The sequence below is a fragment of the Adiantum capillus-veneris genome, chromosome 22, assembly GCF_014529385.1.
Source record: "Adiantum capillus-veneris isolate H3 chromosome 22, ASM1452938v2, whole genome shotgun sequence".
Classification (NCBI taxonomy): domain Eukaryota; kingdom Viridiplantae; phylum Streptophyta; class Polypodiopsida; order Polypodiales; family Pteridaceae; genus Adiantum; species Adiantum capillus-veneris.
In genome coordinates, this window is record NC_140952.1 from 11,478,473 (window position 1) to 11,499,234 (window position 20,762).

At 40.6% G+C, this 20,762-nt stretch overlaps 1 protein-coding gene across 1 annotated transcript; it reads left to right on the forward strand.

The window, feature by feature from the left end:
* The first annotated feature begins 973 nt into the window (after window positions 1-973).
* Window positions 974-1,258, forward strand: LOC147428913 (uncharacterized). The gene has a single exon (XM_086495764.1). The coding sequence runs from the start codon at window positions 974-976 to the stop codon at window positions 1,256-1,258; it is 285 nt and encodes a 94-aa protein (XP_086351890.1).
* Window positions 1,259-20,762: the final 19,504 nt, after the last annotated feature.

The following is a 20,762-nucleotide window of genomic DNA, read 5'->3' on the forward strand; positions in this document are numbered from 1 at the left end:
GAGCAAAGCTAGTAAAGCAAAGTAGTATTGGTGCCAAATGGGTTGCACTTTTCTAATGGCAGCACAATTGGTTTAGTTCAAAAGGGGGTGACTTATACCATGGACATTGCATTTTATTAGCTTAGATAGATTAGGTATTATGCATTGTGAATCAAGTTTTTGACTAGATTCGCTCGAAAAAATGACTCGCTCGGTTTTGTTTGCTCGGGATATGGATCTCCTCCTCTGTAGCTAGAAAGGTGGAGACCTTACAACAGCTGCAAACCAAGGAGAACAACAAACAACTCCTCCCACAGTAGACCCACTTTTGGGACAATTGGTTAATGTGTTGCTAACTCAAACAATCTTAAGGGTAAGAAGACAATTGCAGTTTGTACCATCAGGGACAGGTACTTTACCTTTCAATCCACTCCCGGTAAGAATACTCAGAACACTTCCAATACCTCCAAGATGCACCAAATCCCAAAGTGGGCACGAAAAAGTTCAATGGGGAAAAGTCCCAAGATGCTGACAATCACCTTGGTCAGTTTCAAACAAGGTGGTCTGTAAGTGGATATGAGGCGTTACATTCGGATGTAGTGAAGAAAGAGCATTTTGCAGCAACACTGCAGGATAAGGCCATGGATTGGTTCTTGCAATATGGTATGGTAGCTTTTGCTAATTATAATGATTTGAAGCAGAGACTTTTATTGAGATTCGGGGAGGATAAAACACGTGAAGACATTTTAAAGAAGTTGAAGAAATTGAAGCAGAAAGATTTGTTGGTTGAAGATAAATTTGAGAATTTGAATAATAGACTGGAGGCAGCACAACAACCTTCTATGGAGCAATTGGGAGACTACTTTTGTAAGGGACTCAAAAAGGAGTTTAGAAGTGCAGTAGCAGAGAGACCCCCATTAGCAAATGCACGGGATTTTACTGATTTGGTGGAAGTAGCTGCAAGAGCTGACTGGAGGCAACACAACAACCTTCTATGGAGAAATTGGGAGACTACTTTTGTAAGGGACTCAAAAAGGAGTTCAGAAGTGCAGTAGCAAGGAGACCCCCATTAGCAAATGCACGGGATTTTATTGATTTGGTGGAAGCAGCTGCAAGAGCTGAAAGAAGATATGGAGGTAATGCAGAACTAAAGGAAAAGAAGAAGAAGAAAACTGAGGAGTCAGAGTCAGAAGATGAAGATTCAGATCAAGATACTGAGGAGGAAACTGATACTGATGATGAAGATTGTCCAGAAAAGAAGAAGAAAAATAAGAAGTAGGAAAAGAAGAGCAAAAGAAAGATAAGGGTAAGCAAAAGAGTGAAAAGAAGCAGGGAAAGGAAGTAGTAATTGCAGATGCAATCAATAAAATCATTCAAGAAAAATTGTAGACAATTGGAATGAGTCAGTTTGGAATGTTAGGAAAACCATATTGCCAGGTTTGTCAAAGGTTTGGTCATGAATATGAAAATTATTATTATAATCTAGATTTCAGAGGAAGAAGACCTGAGTATATTACTCAAAAAATAAGGGAGGCATTTGCAAATGTGGTAGCTCCTCAAGGTGCTAGCAGGAGATATCAGGGACCTGCACCTCAAAGAAGGTTTCAGAACCAAAATAATTGGGGTTACCAGAAGAGAGGTCAAAATAATATGCAACAATTGCAATGTAATTATTGTGGAGCAATAGGACATAGACAAGGTCCTGATTGTGAACTGTTGTGTAGACACAAAAATGATAGAGGCATTCATATCATCAGGTACAACAATAACAATAACAACAATATTAACACGCCTCAGGAACAAAATCAACAACTTCCACCCCAACAGCAACAAAGACATCCAGGTGAGGCTAATTTAGTGGTGTTGAAGGAATGGATTGAAGAAGAATGGATTCAGGACAGGGTAAAGTTCCATCAGGAGGAAAAGAAACCTAATCAAAAAGTACAAGATTGTCAATATACTCAGGGAATGGGTAAGCATTACAATTGTGATTGTGCAGGATGTATCCAAATGAGGATATTCTTGAAAGCAGTGGGTGCATTGATGTCAAGGTTGTAGCAAGATCAAAATCAAAGCCAAGAAAGAAAATCGTGCAGGAAAAAGAAGATCAGAGCACTGTGAATTGGAAGGAGCAGAAAGAAGTGAGAACAAAAGCACTCAAGGAAGTACAAGAGTCCCAAGGAGGGAATATGCTATTTGAAGAATGGGAGTTTGTTGCAAGATCCTTGGCTAACCAGGGGAAAAGTACATTAGATAAAAGTAAAATTGTACTGAAAGAGCAGGGCAGTGGTGATGAATTTTATGAAGCTTAGTTGTTAGCTCCAATAGCATTTACTATAAAGAAAATGTTGAGGTTGGTACCAGCATTTTCCCAACAGTTATTGAAAAGATTATCTAATGAAGTGGAAGGTACAAATCACGTGATAGGCAGGGTGTGTGTGTTTGTGAAGATTCTCAACAAGGGTGTGTGTGTTTGTGAAGATTCTCAGCAGGAGTCGTAAGTGTGTGTGGACGAAGCCAGCGCGCATCCCAGTAGTCAGGAGTTCGGGGCTGAGTGTGTATGTATGTGTGGCAAAAACACCAAGCCTCAGGCACGTGGATGCATGTGTGTGAGTGAGTGGCGCCAAATCTGACGGGCTGGGAAAAAGTGGTGTGTGTGAGAGTGGGGTTATTATGCCAGCGCCAAAACTGGCCCATGCATGCTCATGTTTCCTTAAAATTGGTGTGTGAGAGTGCTTTGAATAAGGCCAACCCATATCCGGCAGCCAAAAATGGATGTGTGTGTGTAACTTTTTTATTTTCAAAAATCTCCTCTTGGAGGGTGTTTCCATGCCATGGTTGCGGCAATGGATACGATCGGAGTCAAACAATGAGAGCGAGAGAGGTGATGAATACATAAAAAGAATTCATAACTTGTGTAAAATTTCTTTTTCAATTTTCACATTTGATTGCACGCATCTCTTGTGAGCGAAACATTCAAAATTTAGATCAATTCCTTATTAAGTTAATGACTTATCAATTTCCATCACTTCCTCAAGCTTTTTTTTTTTTGTTCAACCATTCAACTTGGCATACACTCTTGAATCAAAAAATGCCTCCACATATGCAACTTATTATGAAAAATTCATCAAGTAGACAAAATCTCATGGATACTCATGTAATGGCTCAATTTAGCATTGTATCTTGGATTAACACTCTTTGATCGGACAAGGCATGTATGCACAATTAATAACCATATTTTCTCATTGGAGACTACCCAACTCATTGGGTAACAATCATTGCAAAATATTGCTCATATCCAATATCAAAACCATCGATCAAACCTAATTAGGTGTTTCATTGCATCGCTACACGCTTTTGATTATGGCACTTACAAATGCAACATGTAATGAAATTTTTTGCCATATCCAATCTAATTGGCATTCACATCACAATGGTAATGTAGATTAATCATTTCCAATTGGGTATCAATTGAATCATCCAAAGTCAATCAATCAAATACACACCGATCTTTTGGGCCAAATTAATCATCATAATTGGTAAAATACCAATTAATCATTCACAATTTAGGCATAATGGCCATTAATTAGGCACACACACCTAAATTTAGACTGTCGATTTGTGCAAAACTTTCATTAAACACTCATTGCATTTCATCAATTGCACACTTGATCACACATACATGCTAAATTAACTCAATTTTAATCAAAAATTGATCAAATTTTTAATCAATTTAGCATTTCACACACACAAAAATTAGGTGCACAAATCCAATTTTTTTGCTCAATTAGCAACGAAATTAGGCCAATTCCTAATGCTTACACACACATTTCTTGCAAAATCATCAATCTACAAGCATTTAGGCATCCTATTTGATTACAATTTCATTCCAATTGCATCAAATTAGGCATAAATTCCGTCAATTAGGCACACACACCTAATTTTAGCAATGATTTAGCAACTCAATGGGATCAACTTAATCAATCAAAAATTGAATGGAGTAGGTCAATCCACTTACAATTGATTGCTTGCTCACTTAGTCCTTGCTCCTCGTGTAGACACTCCATTGCACACACATGTGTGCCACTCCGATTCGGTCCAAAATTGATAAAAAAATTGACCAAAATCAACACTCAATCACATGATTAGGCATAGATTAGAGCAATTAAGAGTGATGATCCTCCTCAATTAAAGGGATTTATCATACATTCGAAATCAAAATTAGTGGTTAGGTTAGCACAATTAGCATGAAATTAGCATGGAATTAGTACAATTAGCACCAAATTAGCATGAATGGGATGCAAAATTAGTGAAGGTTAGTGAAAAATTAGCAAAATCAAAAGAGAATTTAGGGGTTTTTGGGGTGAAATGACTCTATACACATCCAATTAAACCTAATTACACTACACACAAATTAAATCCTACCTAATTACAAGAAATAGGTAATCAAATTACTCTTATCTTTTGCAACCTCAACTCCACTAGCGTAGGCAACCCGTCCCCGGCAATGGCGCCAATGTTGGAGGATCGCCATAGCATAGGCAATCTCCCACAAATCTATCAATCCGGAGAGAGAGAGAGAGAGCATGACCCGGCTAGGGCTTGGAGGCATCACACAAAGAATGTGCGAGAGCGTCATCGGATGCAAAGATTGAGAGGATTCAAGAGCGCGCATCCTCCAATGCAAATAGAAATCATCCCAAATCAACTAATGCTAATCGCACATCAAGCATCAATTCAAGCAATCATCTACACACATCAAGAAACGAAGTGAAACACACTAATCTTGGAATCTCTCAAGCACAACTCTTACTACATGCATTGACAATTAAGCACACAAGATCGCATTCAAGTCGGCCACCCCAACCATGCCCATCATGGTGTCCAAACCAAGTCACACATAATCAAATTAAGCTCAAGGCTTCTTAAACCTATACACATACAAGCACACCATTAGAGGACAACTCTAATCCCTCAATCACGAGTATACCCACTCCGCTTAATCGAGAGAGTTAGATAAGGACTCCACTAATCGGAGTAGCTTAGCATAAGTAATAGTTAGATTAGAGAAGATCAACACTTCAAAACAATGAAGGAAAGTAGATAAACATTATTGACAACATATGAAGACTAGATTAATTAAAAGAGGATTACACTAATTACATGTGATTAGCACTAGCCTTCTAAGCATGGGCATTAAGCTCAAAGGCTAGGCCATCAAGAGCTCCTCTAGGGAGAGAGTTCTCAAAAGGACCACTCAAGAATCACCTCTCATTAAGCATAGGGCTCTTTTATAGTTTTGGGCCTCAAACCCTTCAACTATGGGATAAAGTGAGCTCTTTAGACTAAACTCATACAACTTTGGAACTCCTAAATGAGCCCAAGCCCTATACAATGAGAAGTAAATATTGTGCACTATGGCACATCCACAGCTTGGTGCATAATTGGTGTAGCCGTTAGCCAGTGCTAGCAAATGGATTTGTTAGCCACTGCTAACAAATGGATATCCATGTAAGCTTTGATTGATCAACAGTGCAGGCATGCTATAGCTCCCTCTTGAAGAAAATATTATACTTGTAGTTTATGAAAAGATGAGCCAGGGTCTCTTCATGAACCTTATATCTCCTACATTTCCCATGAGAACTCCCCCACCTCTTTGCCTTTGAACCAGTCCATAACCCTTGATGAGTGATTAGACACATTAGGCATCTCTGGTTAATAGACAAAGGAAAGGCCCATATGCATTGAAATCTATAAGACCACTATTTGGCACTCCAAGATAGCCTCCAAAGCCATTAATCTTTGGGGGGGAAGGCAAGGACACTGAGCTCCATAGTGTGGGGTTTTCCCTAGGCCATGCACATTGATTTCATTCCCTGGCTTTCCCCCTTTCCACTCCATCTCATGTTTGACACTGCTACTGGAGGGGAGGTACAATGGTGATGCAGGATGCACTTTTAAATTGAGTTATGAGATGTTGAACAGTCTTTGCCTAATCTAGTGGGTTCGCTTTTCCGCAGGATAACCTGAGTAGGTAACCCTATCCCTAATTCTATTTAGCAAGCTATTCCTACGTTTCAGATGCAAATTCAGAGGCCCATCTCCCAAAGTCCTATCTCATATGCACATGCTCTTTAGAACCAACCAAGTATTAACCCCTTGGTCAACATGCAACAACTTCCTTTACTGTAACCTCAGAAAGGGTCTGATGCATGTTTAGGCCCTTTGTTCAGAAACTTTCAGTTCTTGTATCCATGCAGAGCAGAGACCCCTTCAGGTAAGCCCCTCACCACCTCTCCATAATGGCCATTTCTCCCTAATTTCAATTGTCTGAAACAAAATTGATTCAAACCATGAAAATCTTCATGTTAATGGTCATGGTTTCCTCTAACCCTAAGGGGAAATAGTAAGTAGAAATTAACCCTAGTAATGTAGAGCATAATTCTCTTCCTACAGACAAAGATAATAAGGTTAACTCCCTTGAAAAAATATAGGTAGAAAGTTATCTTAACAAGGGAAATGAAGTGGATAGGGAAGTTACTGCAGGGTCAGCTGAGTTGGAAAATTGGTTCGGACACCTTTAGCTATGGGTGTTCGTAGGCCTTTGCCATGGGATTAGGCCTCCAATTGATTTATTGAAGGAATAGATTTCATAGAAATGGGAGGCTAAAATTACTACGTGTTTTTCTTTGATGATTCTAACAGTGCTTTGCAAGTCATCAATAGGAGACATTGAGGCTCCTCTTCGAGATTCTATAACACTAAAAGATCAATTGGGGAATATCTTGTATGTCTAGAAAATCATTTATAGAAACCTCCCCAATGCATGCTTTCATTGCCTCAAATAGGGGCATCTTATAAAGGACTACCTTTATTTGGCTATCAAAGTGTAGAAGCTGAGAAAAACAAAGAAGCTAAAGCCAACAATTAGTCCTTTCAGCAAGTCAATAGAAGGGGCAATGCAAGGAGAAGATAATTAGCAAGAAACAATAGCAATAGTAGGTATGTTAATAGATATGGTGCCCTACAAGTCGAGTTATTTGACCCCTCAATAGGTGAACAAGTAGAAGATACAACTGAAAACACCTCCTCCATTCATCCTTGCAGGAAGGTACAAGATGATGCCCTCTCACCAAAGTCAATGGACCCTAACCCTCACGCACCATCAGTTTCCATGGAACCCCCAACCAGTCTATCAAAAAATGATAGAGGACTCTCATCGAATTCTAAGGAGTTAGATTGTGGGGAAGTCTATCTCAATTATACTCAACCCATAACATCTACCTCTAACCTAGGGGTCATATCAACTCATGTCTCTGGTGATGATTTTACAAGAGTTGACTGCAGGAGTAAGATGATGTGATGAGATTAAATTTTTTTCCCAATTCCCTCTTAACTTTGTGGACATCCTGATGACTCAAGCAAAGGAGGAAACTCTACCCATCCAGTTTGGCAATTCCAAGAGAAAGAAATAAAAGTCAATTGACCCTAACTGTCTTTTTGTGTCTGCTGTAAGCCCTCCAAAAAGTTCAAAAAATGAATCAAGCCATCCTAGGAGTTTCTTTGAGATGCAAAGGCCTCACTAAACCTACCAGGGCTATGTCCATTAGAAAGTGGCTCTCTAACTTCCAACTAAAATTGGACTTCATGTCTATAGGAACTTAAAGTCAAAGGACAACCCCTAGAATTTAATCTTCATAAGATAAGTAGGGACCATAAGTGGTTTTATACTAACCATACTGCAAAAAAGGGTGGTGTTGCTCTTGGGATTGTTGTTAGACTTGAAAAATTGATGAGCAATGTTAAGTGTGGTCCAAAGGGACATTGGGTAGCTCTCTCTCTATCTTTCTCTCTCCCTTTCTCTCAATGATCCCTTTAACTATACTATTGTATGCTTATATGCTTCTAGTTCTATGAGTGAGAGGAGCTCCATTTGGTCAGAACTATTTGCTCTTCCTAATCCTCTTGTGATTGTAAGTGATTTCAAAATGGATAGATTTAGGGAAAAGCTTTTTGTCTGGGACAATCGTCAGCCTAACCTTTTAACAAGGAATTTTGTTCTTAATAATTACCTTTTATCTTTTGTGGTTTATTTTTTAGCTTTTTGGATGCCTTCTCAGCATCAACATTTGAACAAATTATTCTCTCTTGCAAGGAGATTCCCATTGGGGAGCTCTAATTATGTAAACAAGGTGCCCAAAGTCTCTTGGTTAACCTACTGCAGTTCAAAAAGGAAATGGTGGAGTGGGCATTCTCAACATACAAAACTTAGCATGTAAGCTATCCACCAACAAAGTGGATTTTGAGATCAATTTCTTCCTCAGAATTTTGAGCCGTGCTTATCAAAAGGGATATCCACAAGTTTTATCTTAGAGATTATAAGTATTGGAGAGGACACTCACTAGAAGCCGAATAGTTGTTGAAACAAGTCTAGAGCACCATGGACCCATTTTGATCCAACTTCTCCAACATGCTCGAGGGATTTTTCCCCTATATATGTTATCCAGTTTAATACATTCATCAATTATTAATACATTTATTTAAATGTGTTCATGTTATTGGTCAATTTGAAGTATACATATAGAACTTAAAACTGCAACAATGAGGGCATTTAATCATGTGTCCAGCCAACTGGTCCAAAAAAACTCACTCATTTATGCTCACCAATTTGTAGAACCCTACCTTGATTGTAGTTGGTATTGACCCCCATAGCACATTCCAAAGGAAGAACTTCATCATGCTAGGCCATGGAGGATCCCAAATGTTACTTTTCAACTATCCCCCACATTCACTCAAGCCACTATAGCTTCCACTACTTGCTAAGTGAAGAGAACCAATCTACCTTGTAAATAAACTTGATGTATGTAAAATTCCCATTTTCTGGGCCAATGATAGACTTTCTAATCATAATATTCCTTGGCAATTGAAGATAAAGAAGTAAAACTTCTCTAGAAATTATTTGGTATGTACTATCATCATTGTGATGGGTGGCCAATGCTTCATATGAGAGTAGCAAAAATTATTTGGGATGGGTTTGGTGAGACCTCTTTTTATGCTTTTATTTAGTATCCCTTCTAGAAGGGCTTTGTTTTCTAGTCGTGTGATGGGGGGTCTTTAGTGTTAAGTATGGAGCCTCATTTACCCTTGCAACTTTTATTCTAAAAAATGCACATTTGTAAGGCCCTTGTTATGAGGAGAATCCATTGTGCATAAGAAAAATCGGTCACTAAAATATTTTGAACAAACGATGGCCTCAAAGTGTAAAACGCCTAGTCATTGGCCAGTGGCAAGTGGTCATGGCCGGTGGCCAATTTCTAGGCGGACTTGTCTAACCATGGATAGCTACACATGGGTGCATGGATGGCTATCTCTCATGAGAGAGGGCAGCCTATAGAGTCTCCTTTTGGGCTATAAAAGGAGGCCACTTCTACACATGAAATGGTGGTAGAGGGATGAAAAGTTTGAAGCAAGACAATGAGAGAAATAAGCGGGAGGTCCATTAAGAGTTTCTAATCCCTTTGTAACTTACTTCAATATTGAAGTGCAAAGCCATTGAGTGGCTACTTTCCCATGGATGTAGCTTGCACTTGGGTGAACCATGTATATTGTGCTCTGTCTCTCTCTCTCTCTCTCTCTCTCTCTCTCTCTCTCTCTCGAAAATCATCTCTCCCCAATAAGTACAACACTCTAATCTCTATTTACCTACTCATTCATTCCTAACAATTGCTATTAGAGCAAAATTTACTATTAGTAGCTAAAATATCTAAAATAAAGGGTTCCTTGAATTGAGTGGGAGAGGAAGGTTAGTTCAAGATTGAGAAGTTCGATGATAAGAACAACCAACAGTGGAAGATGCAGATTGAAGACTATTTCTACCAAAGGATCTCTATTTCCCATTGGGGAGTCTTGCAAAGAAGCATACAAAAAGGACAGATGAATCTTGGAAGATAAATCTTGGAACATCCTGATTGAAAGGCACTAGGAACAATCTGTCTTTGCTTAGCATCAACAGTGGAATTCAATATTTCAAAAATGAAGACCACAAAGGACTTGATAAAGTCCCTTGACAACATCTATGAGAAACCATCGGCATCCAACAAGGTATTTCTCATGAAGCGATTGTTCAATCTAAAAATGGCAAAGAGTGGTTTGGTTGCAAAAAACTTAAATGACCAAAATAACTCAGCTTCAATCTGATGGGAATTGGGTCATGGTAACTAGGGTGGATGAAAGAGAAACATAGTGCAAGTGTGTGACTATGTGTGTAAGCAAGATTATCACTCAAGTGAATTAGGTTTCAAGATAGAATTAGCTTGGACTCATAAACACAATCTTGAGTATTGACTTAGCTTAGCATAGGATCACCATAGACAAGAATGTAATGCAAACTTGAACTGTGTTGTTTATTCATGAACGTGAGCTTTAAGTAGCTCTACAACTTGACTCCATTACATGTGGAATATTTCCTCCTCTTCCCTCCTTCACTCAGACTTTAGGACAAAGTTCACTCTTTAAAATCATCTCCTTGAGGTTTGGACTAAGACAAAACATTGAAGATGCAATATCCACACAAGATGATAAGTTGGTATCCACCTAGGATGGTAATATCCACACATGCTAAAAAAATCCACACTGGATGATAATATCCACACAGGAAAATAAAATTCCTCCCCTACAAGTAGAGAGGCTGCATCTTCAAAGTATGTCATTATAAAAGACAAGGTTGTTCTTGCCTTCATCTTCTTCTTTGTACTCTACCATGTGAGTTGATCCTTTGTTAGGTCTCATTCCTTTGTAGCTTCTATTGTTGCTTCTTCTATTGATGCTTGCTCCACTGCTACTGCCTCCATTTGAGTAGCATCAAGAAGGAGGGTGTCCCTTCTTACCGCATTTGTTGCAAGGTTTGTTTGTGTAGCAATCTTTTGCTACGTGTCCCATTCTTCCATATTTATAACACTTTCTTTCGGTTGATGATGTCAATGGCGAATATCTTCCCCTTGAGGATGTCGTGACATAGGCCCCTCTTGATGATGTTAATGAACCTTTTTTCTTTCTTTCTTCTCCTTGGATTGAGTTGATGACATCTTGGAAAGGTGGAGCCGGTTATTTTTCTTCAGGAATTGTGACTAAGTGGTCATAGAAAGGTGGAAGTGCACTTAATAGTACGGCCACTTTGTCATCTTCAGGTACTTCGACCTGGATGTAAGTGAGCTACATGACAATGCTCTTAAGCCTATTTACTAGGCTAGAAATTTCCTCCCCTTCAGTCATAATGATCTTGTAAAGTTGCCTTTTGAGACTAACTTTACTTCTTTTAGCCCTAGCTCCAAAATTGCTTTCTAGGACATGTCAAGCTTCATGTGCATGCTTACATTCGTCTATGAAATGTACATAGTTTTCACGCAAGGAGGTGATGATAATTCCTAATTCTTGTTCATCTAGCCAAATTTTGTGCACTTGCTATGAGTGCAAATGCCCTAGTATGTACTCCATCAGGTTCGGCTTGTTGTTCTAGGGTAGTGATGATAACAGACCATAAACATTTTTCCATTAGGTATCCTCTTAATTTTGTTTGCCAGGTGTGAAACCCCTCCCCGTTGTACTTTTCAATTTCTTTCTCTCCCATTGTGCTAATATAGGGGTCTTAGCTTAGGACACTCTCCTAGCCAGTGTCTACCTCTTTACACGAGCACAACTAAGAAAATCATCTCCATAAATGTAGATTATGACATATATTGCAAAACTATTGTGCTTGGCTGGAAGATTTTGAATTTTTAATGATAGAGAGGGAGAGGAAAATTTTTCTTTAATTTTGTGAAGTACCTCTTCACATAAGTGAAGTTACCCTTCACAAAAAAAATTGTCTTCTTTGGTGCCCTTTGCTCTGGTTTGGAAACCCCTGATGAAGTCTTTTGAATGCTTGTAAAATTGGATGGTCGATGTAAAGCTCCCCTTGGACATGGATACCCTTAGAAGTTCAAGAAAATTGAGGCTTTGATTTGGTAACTTCTTTTCTTGTGGGAGTTTTTCTTAGCTATCGACTGAAGCTCTGATTTTGGGTGTGAAAGACCACCAAATAAGGGATGGACGAGGGCTCGTGGAACTCAGCCCCTATTGTGAGGATTTTATGAGCTCCTTGGAGCCAATGCATAGAGTGGGAGCACCCCCTTGTGGGGAGTGATGAAATAAAGGAGAGCTACAACGAGCTGGAAAACCGCGTAAGAGCGCTCGCTTGAAGAGCCAAAAGCCTTTTCAAGCGCAGCTTAGCACTGGCATGAGGATGCTGGTCAGTTGGAGCAAGGGTAGTCGTGCGTCCAATTGACGACGGTCCATTTGGACCCTACCAGCCTCTCTAGGGTGAATTGAAGCCCGAAATTGCGTTCGCCTGAGTGGCCTTGTCCCCTTTTGTGTGGTCAGTGCCATTTGAGGGTTGACCCCCGTAAAGGGGGCAGTCCCACCGAAGTGATAGCAAGGAAAAGGTCCAAAATACACATACACACCCATCTTTAGGAGGTGATTAAGTGAAGCTAATGAGGGTCAAAAAATTGAGCTTAAGCACTCCAAACAATGGCAAAAAGCACACAAATTTGAGAGGCTTAATTGAATGACCTAATGATGTGCAAATTCAAAGCAAGCATGCTCTATGGAATGGAGCCTAGAATCACACCACACACACAAATCAGACGTTCCAATTGTGTCAATGTGAGCAGATGTGGGCACTTGATGGGAAGGTGCAAATATGCAAAGAAAATATTAAAATGCAAATTATATCTCAAGCTAATTACCTCTAATCATTAGCTAGGGTAGTGGCCATGTAGATGTGCCCAAATCCAATACTAGAGACAATTAAGAATGAGTTTAATTATGCAAAATCCTAATAGAGATTAGGGAAAGCTAATTACACAAAAGCATAGCTGGAAACTAAGCTAGCATATCCTGGTGCTCTGATACCACTTGATAGGAATTGGGTCGTGCTACTAGGGTGGATGAAAGAGAAAAATAGTGCAAGTGTGTGACTGTGTGTGTGTGTGTGTAATCAAGATTATCACTCAAGTGAATTAGGTTCCAAGATAGAATTAGCTTGGACTCATAAAACACAATCTTGAGTATTGACTTAGCTTAGCATAGGCTCACCATAGACAAGCATGTAGTGCAAACTTGAACTGTGTTGTTTATTCATGAAAGTGAGCTTCAAGTAGCTCTATAGCTTGACTCCATTACATGTGGGATATTTCCTCATCTTCCCTCCTCCACTCAGACTTTAGGACAAAGCTCACACTTTACACAAGCAGTGAAGGCCAATTTTGATGATGAAGTACGAGCTCTCGTTTCTGTGGGATAGTTGGGATAGCCTTGTGATGGATGTAAGTGATTCAATATTTGGTACAAATACTCTCAAGTTTGATGATGTTCTGGGTGTTCCCTTGAGTGAGAAAATGCAAAGGAGAAGCATATATGAATCATCAAGTGCTACACTATGAGTGGAAATGAGAGGAAGAACAAAGGAGAGGTTCAAGAACCCAAGGAGTTGTAATCGCTCAAGGTGGAGCAAGTCACAAACAAAGTCAGTTCTAGAGTGTTGGAACTGTGGCAAGAAGAGACACGTTGGTGTATCTAAAGTGGTTTTGTGAAAGGAAGAGCAAGAAGTAGGGCCATGGATATCTACAATTGCTTGCCAAGGTGATAAAGTAGGTGTGAAGGTCAAGGGCACCCAAGTGGATCCAAATGTGTATGCATTTTGGATTATTCTTGCCAAAGTGCTCTGCTATGGGGCTTCTCAAATATGATGGATTGAAGATCTTGAAGTGCAAAAATTGAAGTGCAAAAGGTGAATTTTAAAGTTCTCTACAGGTGATAGGCTGGTCTAAATAGCCTGTCAATCAGAGATGTATAGCTCAAGTTATCGTAGTTTGAAGAAAAGAGGGCTTTGCAGATTCTCACCATATTGGACAGGTGTAGTGGGATGGTTAGAGCATAAGTGAGTCAATAGATCTAAATGACTCGATTTATGGAGCATGTCGATCTTTTCATATCCTCATTTGGAATCCAAATAGTTAAGCTATGAGTAGCTTAAGTTTTGTTAGGGGCTGGGCCACCCCAATAAGCATTCTATATGTCTATTGCTTTTTCCACTTGTCAATTGTAATAAATAACTAAGTATCAATTTCCACTACATACCTCTCCATTAGGAAGCAACTATCTTCAATTGCTAAGATAAGAATCTGCAAACCATACTCTCAAATACCACATTCCCCACACTTCAGACACTTTGCCATTCCAATTGGCTCTTAATGGAGCCCCTTTGGCCTAAAAAATCGCATTAGGAGTACATTTCCTCCATGGCTTGCTTTTCTAGGGCCTTCATACATGTTATAGCCTTCTACTATGCACCTGTAGACACCCATACCCATGCTTGTGCTTGCTCTTGGCACCAACCAGCTTTGGCTGCACCATCATTGCCCAACCCCCTTGTCAAACATTCATGCTTGACCACACATAGTCTTATTGATCTAAAGAAACTGTACCACTAAATCGACACTCTGTACACTCACCAAACACCTACCATATGATCTGTCACATGCCACTTGCTACCTTTGCTCATGCGGATTTCCCAACCCCCTACTTCACAACATAGCTTCCTCCAGGGTCAAACACTTGGCATTGGGCTCGTCCATCTACCTGTATCGGGCTCACATAGTGCTACATCAAAGCACAAAATCATTCTCGCATGTAAAAGTCCCAAGGCCATCTCTCATCACTCCATGCATTTCCCTGCATCCCACTGACTTCAAACCAAGTACCATAGAGCTTACCCTTCTGCACCAAAGACATACCTGACAAACTACACACGTAACTGGCCCTCCCTCCCAACCATGTACTGGAACACCATCAAGATAAGCATTTCCTTTGCATTGCTGCACTCACTAACATACCTCTCACCCATGATGCACATGCCTTCTTTGATAGCTTGAACATGCCCACATCCTTGAAATTTTCTTCATGCACAATAGGATCCATCCACTCAACTAGCAATTCCTCCAACATAGGCACCTTGGTCTTTATATCAACTCCACACTCCCTGCAACATCCTTAACCCCAACAACCTCAAGCTCTTTCTTGCCAGCTTGCTCATAGGGATCCACCATCATCTTTTGTAGATCAACCACATGTACCTGCTCTTCAAGATTCTCCTCATATTTAGGCGGGAAAAACACAAGGCCACCTTTAACTTGTATCTTGGCTAATGCTTTCTCAACAAGCACATGTGATCCCTCCTCCATGTCAACCATCGGCTCATTGGACCCCCAATCAACCTTGTCATCAAGACATACCTGATCAAAAGAGCCTGCACCTTAATCCTCCTGCTGCTCAAGATAGGCATGCCCACCACTTTGGTCTTGCCCATGACCTTCTTCCACCTCATAACAGGCTCTTGGTGCCATATTGCTTCTTCAACAATCTCCCTCGGTTGCATAGCTACTTCGACCTCATCTATCGCTTGATGGACTTCACAACCCCTTAGTACTTTGGAATCCGCATCACCTGCTATCATCTTCACATGCAAAATGTCATAGACATCACACTTTGAAGATGTCGACCCCGTCTCCCAAGTACCATCGGTGTCCAAAGAACTGCTAGAGCTTGATACATTTCCTGCTTCCTCTTCAAAACACGTCCATTTTGGCATTTCCACCACCTTCTTCATAGCTAGATCTTGAAAATCTGTTTCCTTTTCACAGCCTTGCATCGCTTCCTTACTGAAATCCTCTTGGGTAAACACACCGATAGGGACCCTAAACAAGCCTCCTTGCAACTTTAGAGATCTCACTGGCACACATGGCACCTTCTGTACTCCAACATCAAAGTTACCAGCCTGCACCAAGTTCACATTAGCATCGAGAAGAACATCTACCTCTTGGAGACCTTTCATCCACCTTGAACTAGGTACATAGACCCCTTTTGCATGATGCAACAAACCTGCCTCCAATTTCTTCTTCACTTTGAAGCATCTCACCTTGGCAAATTTAACAGCTTCATCGTAGCTCTTTGAGTCCTCATCCTCCACTTTATCTCGGACTTGCAGATGCAAACAGGCTAGGAACCTCTATACCCTAAAGAATTCTACATTGGTCACATGGGTGATAGCCACCAAATCTCTCCAGCATCATGATTTGAACTTACCCACAAAGGCATCAAAATTTTCACCCACATCCTTTCACACGCCTTTGACCCTCGCATCTGCTTCAACAACCGACACCACCTTGTGAAACTTGTGTATAAATTGCTCTTGAAAACCAACCCAATCCTGCCTACTTGTAGATTTCCAACCGTCAAACCAGACCTTCGCTTTACCTCACAGCACCAACAACACTTTCTCCAATTTTTCTTCATCACTCCACTTGTGCAATGATTTTCGCTTACAAACATATCACCAAGGAGCAATTAGTGTGCTCCTCCGTGGGGGCACGAGAAGATGGAGAGGAGGAATGGGGAACACATCCAACACACATGCAATTTCCCCTAATATAGCTCAGGGTATCCACAACACCCTTGTCCTTTCAAAAATCATCTTTGAAAAACACATTTCCGCTAGAAGGCCTTGGCCTGTACATTTCTCAACTCACACACACTGTACCAGACCATGACTCAATGCACACACTCTACAGGCACATTCCACAGCTTCCCACGCACACAAAGATCCTCTTTCTCTATTTTTGCCACAAGATGCCATCGGTTTGATGGTGGCACACCTACCTACACACACAACTAAAACCGCGGATACATGCACAAGAGCAATAGAATAGAGGGGGGAAAGGGGGAATGACATCAGAATGCGAGAAATCTTTGCATCTCTTTACTCAAGACAACAAAGCACAACTGGCTCCATCGGCACAACCTCAACGAGCACAAAAAAAATGGGTCTCGACAACACTCGTTGGCGTTGCCTCGATGATAGAGCTTCCCTCCTCCTGCCCTTGTTGCAAAAGCATAGACACACGAGCTCTCTCTTTCTTTGGGATCTTATCAGCCAAAAGAAAGAGCCCCTCCTTGGGCTTGCTTTACCCTTGACAGAGCCAAAAGAAGACAATGAAGAACCTCTTACCTTGCAAGAAGGAATCCTCCCCTTTCACCAAGAAAAAAAGACTCCTCTTTTGCCCTCCTCTTTATTCCCCCCCCCCCCCCCCCCCCCAACTCTCAAAAAAAGTCTCCTTGAGCAATACTGCTATTGCTCCTTGCCTTCACAAAATATTTTTTCCCCTTTCTCTTCCCCTTAAGTTAACTTTGGATTCCCCTTGGCTTATTCAAAACCTCCAGCCACCATTTTCCTTATGAATGCACAATTTGTTTCCCATGCGATCGGTGCTTTCACCGGCGCGAACTCACCAACTACCTATTGTGCCATTCCACATTGGAATTTCATTTTGCTATCGTGGAACCCCATCAAGAACTCTACTACATCCTGATCTTCCCATGGCCTTGAACAACGAGTCATAAAAGTGGGGAAAAAGCTCAATTTTCCCTCGTCGCGGTTGTTCGTCAAATTGAATTGGATGTATCTCGATGCCTATAACTCTAATCAATGAGCCATAAATTTTGGCGGACTCCCCACATCACATGCAAACCTTGAGAACCTTGGTGAGCTCTTACATGGGAGGAGATTATAACTAGTGTTGTGTGTTCATCTTCTCTTCTCTCCTCTACTCTCTCATCATGTCGATGTAGCACTCCACTCTAGGAGGTGCATCTACACGTGCTCCCTCGCTCTCTATCTCTTTCATCATGTATAACTTTGATCTTGTGCAAGAACAGTTTATCAAGTACGGAAACAAGATGATTTTGTCATCAGTGGTATGCTATTATTGTATATTTTTTAGGTCGTTGCACTCTTGGCTATTGCAAGGAAGGTGACTTGGGGATTTTTGGAACCCAAAACTCCTTGATGATAGCCTTGTTGCCTTGGTAGACAACCCATTTTCTTGTTGCTCAGGCTTCTCATACCTTTTGAGGCTCTTTCTTCTTGACTTTGGTTTGAGTGGGTGTCAAGGCCTCAAAATCTAGATTTTAGTGCCATTGAGGAGTCGTGCCCTTGTTGGTACGATTGTCATGGTAAACCTTCTTGATTGTATCAAGGTTGAACTCGATTGGGTGAATGGATTGGTTGAGCTTGACTAGAGTCAAAGTGTAGTAAGCATCATCCCCCCCCTGCCAAGTAGAGGTCAAACCATCGAGGCAAGTAGAGAGTGCTAGTCCTTCCCATTGATGGTGTTCTTGCATGCACTCTTCTACCTTGGAGGATATGGTGATGGTTGCTTTGTGGACTTGGGTGGCAAGATTGGGCACGCTTGTGGTGAGTGTGTACTCAAACTCTTTTGCTTTGGCAAGGACATGGTTATTGTCCACTTGCTTTGGCAAGGACATGTTGTCTGGTTTCTTTTGTGACTCCAAGGAGGAGAGGCATAGAATAGTCAGGGTGCCTAGAGATGGGACAATAATTCTACGCTCTATGCACTCACTAGGGCTACCCCTCACCCAAGGGGAGGTCGACTGCTAGAGAGAGAGAGAGAGAGAGAGAGAGAGAGAGAGAGAGAGAGAGAGAGAGAGAGAGAGAGAGAGAGAGAGGGGGGTGGGGTTGAGAGAACCTGGGAAGGGACAATCTAGTATGCTGATTTTGCAATGTAGCAGGTAAATCCTTCGTGTGTGGGCTATAATATTTGAGGTAATATTTATAGATATTTTCAGAGAAGTAATTATAAAATACAAAAAGAGGAAGCTTTCCCCCTACATCCCATACAAGGGTACTTGCCACTGAAATGAGCATTTGGGAAATGTGTAGAGCCAAGTGATGAAAAAAAAACCCTATCTCTTCTCTTCATCATCTCCTCACAAGCCTTAAAAACTCTCTTTGTATTTTCTTAGTTGACCCTCTCTCTATCCTTCAACCCATTTTGAAGGTAAGATTTGTCTCTCATGTGTTTGTGAGAGTAGTATTGTATTATGGCCCATTCAAATTACTCAAGCAAGTGATATGATTTGCACACTTTGTATTCATCCTTGAGATTGTTGGGACAAACACATGCAAGTCTCCATACTCACCATATATAGGCTCATAGCCTGCTAAATATGGCACTCCTTGATCGCATGTGAGTCTTGGCCCTTGGCATGCCCGGTCTTACCCTAGGCCTGACATTACTCCCCCCGTGGAGAAGCATTTTCGTCCTCGAAAACAAAGGTGGTGATATCTTCAAAAGAACACTAATGTTTTCCATAGTGGCATCCTTCATGGATCTAGTTGTCCATTTGGTCGAAACACGGAATAGTAGGAGGTTCAATGAAATAAAAAATAAACTCTTGATTTTCCACATTGTTGTCCCTTTGCAACCATTCTATGTAACCGGCCAACTTAATGTGTAAACTCCATTTATACTTGTACAAACTTTATTTACTAATGTGCTAACACCCAAACCGAGCCATGGCCTCTATTGGTGATTGGTAAACCCACAACTAAGCTCGTAGAGATATTGCACATAAAGTGAAAGCTATCCATTTCAAGAAATTTCATGCCGTTCCAAATCAGCATTTGCTAAAGACTAAGGCCCATAACATCTATTGTGCATGAGTTTAGCAAAAAACCAATTTGAATCTGCATTTTCATGAATCTAACTGCCAATATGTATGGCAAGTATGATGATCATAGCACACATCATAGAGAAGAGTAAATAGTTCTAAGAAGAAACTAAATACTTCTTACTGTAACCATTTGCAAGCCTTGTTAAAAAGTTTGAACCATAATAGAATGTGAAACATAAATCACATCTAGGTACAAACAGGAAACATTTACATCAATAACACATAACCTTGATTTATGCATAAACAACCATCCATTAATGTTGTTTAGCTACACTTGTACCTTAACAAGTCTGAGTAGGTATCCCAAAAAATTGGCCATTGAAATCGTTCTTGATACAACGTGCTCAAAACGGTCAAATAAATAGATTTGACCACCACGTAGGGACTGTGGCACAACACTTAATTAAAGTAACGAGCACCAGTGTCAGTCCCAGAGACTCATATTCTCCACCCGTGGAACATGTCTCAAATAAGGATGTCTGAAAAAAGAACATCCTTCAAGTATGCAATGTACTTGTGTGTGGAAAACACCAAGTGACATGAGTGAGAGGGACCTTGCTCCACACTGGCTAAACCAAATTCCTTGAGTTCCTAGACCATGTTGTATCCTATGTGACAACATGTGCCAAAGAAAACCCTACATATAGGTCCATAACTGCATAATACAGAAATGTATTTGGGACACTGCGGCCCAAAATTCTTTGCTCTTTTATGACCTTGTCTAAAGAGCAAAATGGATAAAAGAATTCAAGTGAAAAACAAGTAGTAGAAATTGATAACCTTGGGTGTTTCCTTTGCAATCCAAACCCCTTGGTTAGATTTTGCAATGTCAAACTACTTGGTTAGACTTTGCATGAAAACTACTCAACCTAGCAGCCAACAGTGTGACGAACACAGTCTACTGTGGTCAAAAGTGTTTGGAATCAAGTGAGAAATTTGAATTTTTTCACTACCCCTTGGTAGATTGCAGACTTCTTTCCTTGAAAGTACAATTGTGTTGAGCTCAAATCATGACTCTCAACACCTATGGAGTGATTGTTAGGGCCTGATGTGTCATGGTATTTATCTTTTTGGAGTGATTGCTAGGGCCTGATGTGTCAAGGTATTTATCTTTTTGGACTTTAACTAAGATCTTAGCTTTAAAACCTTGGGGG